Source organism: Atta colombica, unplaced genomic scaffold (assembly GCF_001594045.1).
Source record: "Atta colombica isolate Treedump-2 unplaced genomic scaffold, Acol1.0 scaffold28, whole genome shotgun sequence".
NCBI classification, from domain to species: Eukaryota; Metazoa; Arthropoda; class Insecta; order Hymenoptera; family Formicidae; genus Atta; species Atta colombica.
The window spans coordinates 892,759-901,715 of record NW_017259381.1 but is presented as its reverse complement, the minus strand read 5'-3'; the positions used below and the strand labels follow the sequence as shown (position 1 = coordinate 901,715).

At 31.9% G+C, this 8,957-nt stretch overlaps 1 protein-coding gene across 5 annotated transcripts in view; it reads left to right on the top strand.

The window, feature by feature from the left end:
• Positions 1-8,957, top strand: part of LOC108689879 (probable phosphoserine aminotransferase) — a 160,112-nt gene that overhangs the window by 108,709 nt on the left and 42,446 nt on the right. For all 5 annotated transcript variants that reach the window (XM_018196831.1, XM_018196833.1, XM_018196834.1 and 2 more), the window contains one exon: positions 5,959-6,128. In XM_018196831.1, coding sequence (XP_018052320.1) covers positions 5,959-6,128 — 170 coding nt within the window. The remainder of the gene's footprint in view (positions 1-5,958; positions 6,129-8,957) is intronic.

Here is an 8,957-nt window from a genome sequence, read left to right as displayed (position 1 = left end):
CTGCATATTTATCGACGTATTTACAACTTGTTAATAAATAAAATGTAATAGTATTTTAATTATATTAAAATATTTATATTTATTACATATTGAATATATTAAATTAACAATATGGTTATCCAAAACACTTTGTTCAGATATATGGGGAGTACTTTCTATTGGGAGTACAAATTAGTTCGGTCCATTTCCTCAAAGATAGCTCCAGCTGTTGTGAATGGTTCATAGTGATTTTGGCGGTTTCAGAGAGGTTAAACATCTGCTAATAATATTCAGTTTATATCGCTTTAAATTTCATACAAAAACCTTGATTTTTCAAAACTGTGTTTGAAATGTCGAATTTTGTGTTAATTAAATAGCGGGAGGTTTTGATTTTCTGCTTTAATTGGAAGAAAAGTGCGGCTGAAGCCCATCGAATGCTTGTCGAAATTTACTTGGTGACACTGCTCCTGATAAATCATATAGGGGTTTCGACGTTTCAAGGATTGAGATTTCAGCGTTGAAGATAAGCCTCGCTCTGGACAGCCAAAAAAATTCGAAAACAAAGAATTAGAGGCATTACTCGAAAAAGATCAGAGTCAAACGCAAGAGGAGCTTGCAGAATCATTGGAGATAACAAGCTGTTTCTGTATGATTGAGAGCTATAGGAATGATTCAAAAACAAATTAGGTGCCTTATGAATTGAAACCGAGAGACGTTGAAAGGCGATTTTTCACTTGCAAACAGCTGATTCAAAAACAACAGAGAAAAGGTTTTTTGCATCGGATTGTGACTGAAGATGAGAAGTGGAAGTTCTATGATAACCCCAAGAAGAAAAAATATTACGCTAAGCCCGGTCAATCGTTGCCATCAACCTCAACATCAACACCACGGCCGAACATTCATGGTTCGAAGATCATGCTCTGTATCTGGTGGGACCAAAAGAGTCTTGTTTACTATGAGCTGCTGAAATCTGGCGATTCCATTACGAGCGATCAGTATCGGCTACAATTGATTCGTTTGAGCTGTGCATTGCGAGAAAAACGGCCGGAATACGAGCAAAGATGTGGTCTTCTTCATGACAACGCTCAGCCTCATGTCGCTAAAGTCGTAAAAAAATATTTGGAAATGCTCAAATGAAATGTTTTACCACACCGTATTCTCTGGACATTGTTCCTTCTGATTACTGTTCGAAGGATGCAGCAAGTCACCGGTTCATTTCTTTCGTAGAAATCGAAAATTGGCTCCAAAATTGGATCGCCTCCAAAGACGAGTCATTTTTTCGAGATGGAATTCGAAAATTGCCTGAGAGATGGGAAAAAGTAATAAGCAACGATGGACAATATTTTATATTGATCTGTTTATTCATTTTGTTCTGAAATAAATGCACATAAAAACGAACCGAACTAATTAATTGTACTCATAATAAATTTATAAATAATTTGCTTCAATGAAACTGTTTAAAACTTTAATTGTTAAATAGAAAACGACAAATTGTTTATTTATGTATTTCCGATCACTTTCACATAACGCATTTCTAATGATTTTCTCACATGTACAACAAATTGTTAGATGGATCATTAGATGGATATGTTAATCTATCTTATGTTTATAAGCAATTTAACTGGCTCTATGTATGATTTTATTTGATTTCAATGCTTTTATATAATGATTGCTTGCGGTTTTATTTCTGTAGAGTTCATTCATTGACCTTTTTTATTCTCTCAGTTTATTCTATAATTATATTCTCTGCTTTTTTACGTAATGATCTCCGGTTAACCTTGCTACTGTCATTGTATCGTCTACAGGAATGGTAATTGTAGTATATGTAATAGTGAAAATGTCACTTTCATTTCTGTATAAAGTAGGCAGGACAATATTTAAGCAGAATAATCGAAGAATTAGAAGAACAGGGCCACGCCAATTTAAACAAGAACATTTTTATCAATTAACAGAACATTAAATTTATATAAAAATGTGACTTTGTAGCAATAATTAAATATATTTCTTGTACCATGTTCTATTTTTGGATTGGCATCCTCAAAAATTTGATTAACAATTTTGATTTTTCTGATAACTATCAATCTTAACCGATTTCTTTATTCATGTATCTCATATACTTGAGCAATTTCCAATCAAATAAATATCATAAGTTGAACATCAGCTTCATTTCTGTATGAATAAATGGCATATTAGAACTGAAATAATTTACACTACATACATCATTTACATAATTATTAATTTTGACACTATTTATGTCAATATAAATTAATGCTAGAGAATGATTTGAAGGAACTTACTCTTAGAATTTCTTCAAAAATATTCCCATATAAAGAAAATTCCCACTGATTTATCTTTATCTTTCTACGTATTAGCACTGTATACGTTCTGCTTTAATTATACAAATTACACTGTTTTAAAAATATAAATTCATTGCTTCACAAACACAAATTTATATATTTAAAAACATAAATTCACTGCTGTGAACAGAAATTCTTTGCATTAGCAGTGAATTTGTGTTTTTAAAGCAGTGAATTTGTGTTTGTGAAGCAAAGAATTTGTTTTTAAAATAGCGAATTTATGTAATTAATACAGAATACGTATATACATAGCGCTATATTGAGTCGGAATTAAAGGAAGAGAGTGGCAAATTGCATCACGTGAATGTCCACGTCCAATCAGGGGATCACGTGACCAGTTTTCTTCAATCTTTTCCATACCTATAGAGCTTTGATGCCCAATCAGAGGAGATAGGTCATGTGATGCAATTTGCCACTCTCTCCTTGTGAAGCTCTCTAGTCAGGATGACAGATATCTTAATCTCTAAAGTCTACAACTTTAACGCTTAATAACTCTATTCATGAAACCGATCGCCGCGTTTTTCTGTTAGATTCTTTCGTTTTGAATGAAAATGAGCGTCACATGAGTATATTTTTATTAAAATTTTAAGTGGAGTGGTATATTCTAAATACTATATTTTTATATTATTATTAGACAAATATTCAAAGTATTATTTCATGTTTATTACTTTACTTTACTTTCTTTGCTTTGCATATTGGAATTTTAATAAACAAAATTTTCCAATTAAAAATGCACAAAATAAATTTTATATTACAAGAATGGCCCGCTGGAAAGTTGGATAGAAACGAACTTTTTAGCGTCAATCATAGATAAAATTACATAGAGTGAACAAAACGAGCATCAAGCGTTTTAGCATCGAATGAAATGGCACCTTTAGGGTAAATCACACAGTACGAAAACCGACTGCGGAATACAGAATGCGTCATAGAAGCAATCAATCAGCGCCTTTGAAATAACGCAGAAAAATGCGGATTGGCTGCTTCTGTGTCTCATTCTTTATTCTGCAGTCGTTTTCCGCACCGTGTGATTTCACCTTTAAAAATAATTGGCATGCAATTATAGTTCTGAAATAATTAATTTAAAATATTGACTAACTTTGATTGTAATTGGCAATCTCAAGGTGCGCTTCCATGGGATGCAGAACTGCAGATATGCGGAAGTGCGGAATGTTTCATTTGGTCGTGACTTTATTCCGCTGATTCCGCCGTTTTCTGTTGCGCAAATTTATTTCTTTTGTAGATTCCGCCAATGCCTGCATGTATGTACATATACTTATAAAAACTAATCTCGTTAAGCTGATTTAAACAAAGAAAACTGTCTCTTACAAGAGCGCACGGTTAATTAACATGCTGAGGTATGTTCGAATTCCTACCCGGGTGTTCTCCGAGTGTCATGTCATCCTTGTTTAATATTCATAACATAAATAACAAGAATGGAGTGATGTCTCGGAATTTGAACATAATTCCCTGAAGGTAATTAATTAAGTCTCCATAAATATGATGATCAATATGATGATCACGAGAACACGAATGTCGTATAAATATATACAGTATACAGTATACAGAAGAGCGAAAATGTAAATTAAAATTAAAATTAATGCGAGCCAATGACAAACGCTATTATGGTAGAATTAAGGTTTGCTCGCATGTTCCAACATGTTCCAACGTGCTCCTGCCATGGTTCCTACTTACTCTAATGAGTGCATTGGAATGAATAGGAGGTATGATAGGAACATGGGGTATGATGGAGCAAGCGACACGAATAAATCTATAATGATCTAATGAAAGTGACCTACTGAAAAACTCTTGTGATTGGGCTAATTGCGCATTTGAGATAATAATCGGAATATTATGTATAGTTTTAGCACTTTTGCACCACAATTGCACTTATTTAACTCCTTCGTGTCGCGTGAACATTAATTTCACTTATAATCTGTGCAGAGTGTAGAATGTGTAAAATGTGCAGAACTGTTGCAGCGTTTGCAACGCTTGCTGAATCATCATGTGTGATGTGAACGTTGCTAGCACATTTGCCTCTTGCGCCAAAAATTTTAAAAGGACATTTTCCCCACTCCGTAGCGGCGATGATGATGACGATGATGTTTCTTACATTAAAAGTTTCAAATTCGTATTTTTCGTCGCAATGTGGCCGCTAGGACAAGTAGAGAAAAAATAAGTGTACTATACAATCTGTATAGTACATATTTTTTTAGTATGCTATTGATTAAGTGTATATAAAACGTGATCGGTTCTACCCTTATTGAGATATGATAATCTCGATCCCCCGCAATTTGCCAGCTCACGTAAAATAGCCATGGCAGTGTCTGCGCTTGGCTTAGCGAGAAACTACCAATGTCTCCAGATAAAGCTAAATAATTGCTGAAACACTTGTAAAAATCGATGAAAAATGTCCTTTCCTTGATAGTCAGTAAATAGTCAGTAAAAAGCACATAAAGTGAACCAATACTCGAACAGAAACACACGGTTTAACAACTGTTGAAACGAGTGAAAATATGCTTTTACATATAAAATTCCAAGATAAGTTTCTGTCCATGTTGAGACTTTCATAAGTCTTAAAAACGAGATAAGTCACGAGATTTTCACAATTAAGCAAATAATAACGAAATAGCATGCAATACAAATCATGTTTCCTCATCAAAATGTCACTTTTTCTATGTCTATGAGTTCAATTGCCATTTATCGTGGCAGAACACTATAACACACATATAAACACGAGCCTATTATAATATTATAATATTATAAATTAAGATTTCTCTTTCTTATTATTCATATGTGAACTATGATAATGATAATAATATTATAAATTATTATAATATATGATGAAAATATAAATAATTTTTATTTGTCAATTGGAAAGCGAAATGGATTTGTTTTTATATTTATTGCTTTAAAACTCCTATTATGAATTATTTCAAAATACGAATTATTTCAAAATATATCCTATTATAAATTATTTCAAAAATTAAATCTCTCCTAAACTGTTACGTTTTGACATGATTCATACTATTTTGGATTAATGGGAAAGGTATACTATTACTACAATTTATTATAAAACTTATATATTAATTAGAATGCCTCCTCGCCCCTACTGATATCGTCGAGCGGCCGAAACTATCGAGAAAGCATTTTTGATCGTTTGAAACAAGTGACTAAAACAAGAAAGATGGCTCGCTGTCTTGTTCGCTCTTGACGCGCTGAAGACAAGTACACAGATGGATTCGTGTTTGTGTGTGTGTGAGGCTCTCGACATACAAGGCCGTAATTCTGTGGTTGTCACCGTCAATGCAGAGTTCTTGACTGAGTATTCAGGAATCTTAATCCGTATTAAAATCCTATAATCTCGGCTCACAACTTGCTGGCTCGCATAGTAAAAGTACACGGTATTAAAGCTATATTTCCATTTAGCGCCGATATTACTGTGTCTTCTGTTAGTTATTATTAGATTAGCTATTAAAACTTATCTCCATATTTATACCTTATACACGTATTTTCATTTTAATAATGCTGGGTTTTTTGCAGCTAATTTATAATACGTAATTGTTATACAATATGTAATACTATGGTATTATATTATATATATTATAATTATGCGTTTTCTTAGTTTGCAGTAATTTTTGCTGGTGCACAAAAAAATATTGGTCCTGCTGGTGTTACATTAGTAATCGTCCGAAATGATATACTAGGTCGTGCTATGGATGTGTGTCCAACAGTGCTAAATTTTACTATTATGGCGAATGATAATTCTTTGCATAATACTCCTCCTGTTTTTCAGTAAGTATCATAGATTACATTACTAATTTCATAATAACTGGATGTAAAATATATACAAGTATCGTACATGATTGATTCGACATATGCAAGGTACGATCAAAAATAAATCTTAAAAAAGTTTATGAAACATTTATTTTTACATTTAAAATTTTATATACTTCGGAATATATATAGTATAGAAAATTTTTTTATATAATATTTTCTTTATATTTTACATATATTTTTAAATATAGTAGTTAAAAATTTGTAGTTTTTATAGGGTACTAGTAGCAGTATTTATAATATTTTGTATTTATAATAAACATTAAAGGAGCATATAGACCAAATGCAGGATGTTATTGCACGATATCTATTTATCAATATTTAAAATATATATATAATATATACAGGTCTAATATGTACAGGTCGTTAATCATGATCTTTATTTCGTTTACAAATGGGCATCATCTAATTCCCTTCACCTAAATCCCTCCAAATTTGCCTACTTATAGCCGATTCTTCCTCCTCGCTTTCTTGATTCTCATCCTTTTGTATCTCTCTCAATTCTATTCCTATTCCATGTTTCTCCTCCATTAAAATATTTGATATACATTTTGATTCTTCTTGATTCTTTTGTAATTATGTCGCTGATAATTATCAGGCTGTTTTTCTTCATCTTCTTCTTTACTCGTTTCGCCATATTCTTACTACCGCTTAGAAACTCTTGATATTTTAACTTCTTATAATTAATCCTCTTCAACTACGCAAATTGTTTATAGTTTTAACCCAAAAATTATCTTGTATCCAACGCATTCAAAATTCCTGTTTTTATTTTTCCTATAACGCTCGTATGATGATATATCTCTCTTATTCACTCGATTCGATTGGTTAAACATCCATCAATGTTTTACTCTTCATCTTCTTTGTTGTTTTATTTTTCGCTTCGTTGTAACATCCCTTTTTATCTTTATAATATTTTACATCTTAATTCTAAGTTTCACCCTCGAGATATCCATCTTACTCGGTATCACGATTCCTTGTCTTTTCCCGTCCATCACTCAACCAAATTTCACGTTCCATTTTCCTATGTCGCTGTAAAAATTTTTAATACACTACCTCTCTCCATCCGATCCTCTTCCTTTCCTCTTTTCACTTGACAGTATCTCATTTCTTACTTTTTTCAGAAATATGACTATTTTATCTTGATTTCTACTGCGCTACTTCTCATTTTCTTTGCGTATTAATTATCGCTATTGGCAATGACATATAAAAATTCACATTGTAATCTTGTTTTTGTTTCTGTCATGTTGTATTTTGTATTATATATTTTGTATTCATCATACACAATTTCGTTTTCTTTTTATTTGTACACTTACACTCATCTTGTAACTCGTTATAATGTATCTTGTATTATCTCTGTGTACAATTTGTCGTCAATTTCATTTTTTATCTCAGATTTCACTCGCTATTATCCACCCAGCACAGAAACTTGCAGTAACATTGCAAAAATATTGCAATATTGCAAATTGCGCTGCAACATTGTAGATACTAGGAATTATAATATTATATATACTACATATATAGGGTATGTCATCAAAATCTAGATAAATCGAACAATTTCTTTAAACAAAATGTTTTTAATGAAAAATTAAATATTACAAAAAAATCTTTTTACATGGCACGTGAGGGATCCCTGTAGAACACAATTATTCGTTATATTATCCATTAGTTTGAATCTCGGCCTCTATTCTCGGTCTGAGCATTCGCACGCATGCTGTAATGTAGCGCTATTCATGCCGACGAATGCTGCCTCAATAGCGGTCCTTAATGACGTTACATTGGGATGCCGAGATTTGTTTATGACTCTTTCAACTACGTTTCATACATAGTAGTTCAAGGGATTTAAATCTGGGCTGTTGGGAGGCCAGAATGGGAGCCGAGGTGAGCAAGAGGAGCTCGGCTTGTCCTAGCAGCCTCAGAGAACATCTGTCGTATCTTTAATGTATACGATTTGTATCGAAGATCTTCCTTGGCAATTCGATTATTGGTTCGCTTACATCAACAATCGATGCTAATTTTCGCAACGATTGCGAAAAAGCTTAATGAGCTTTGTTGTTCTGAATGCATCCAATTATTTCTATTAATTTAGGAATTATAGTGTTTATTGAAACATTTGTTGTTGCTGCCGCGCGACAAAATTTTTATAATTATCTCTAATAATTTGTTGGAATATTTGAATTAAAAAAATTTGTTTGAATATTGTAAAGAAAATGAAATAGAATTTGTGAAGTTTCTTATTATTTTCATTTTATTAGAATAATGTATAAAATAGGTGTACCTGCATAAAGTATAAAATATGTATCCAGAAATAGTTGGCCTTTAAGAACATATTCCACTCATTGTAGGAATGAAAAAAAGTCACATAAACATGGATTCAGAAACGCTTCCTTTCAAAGTTATAAATATTTTATTTTATACTTTTATTTTATACTTATATCTATTTTTTATTTTATACTTATATCTATATTTTCATTATAGAAATAACTAGAAATGATTTCTTTTCGCATCGATGCGTGCTTCATCGACGTCGCTTGGATTGTCGAAGGCGCTCAAAAATTCTTGGAGTATTTCCTATTTCTTCATGCAGCGATAATACGATTTCAGAGAACTTTCACAGTAACAACAAGAATATCATACATATGATACAAGAATATCAATTGTGTGGATTATCGTTACGTGTGGAAAAATACAAAGGAAATCATTTCCAACAATTTTTGTAATGAAAATATAGATAAATATAAAATAAAAAATAGATATAAGTATAAAATATAATATAAAATAAAATATAAT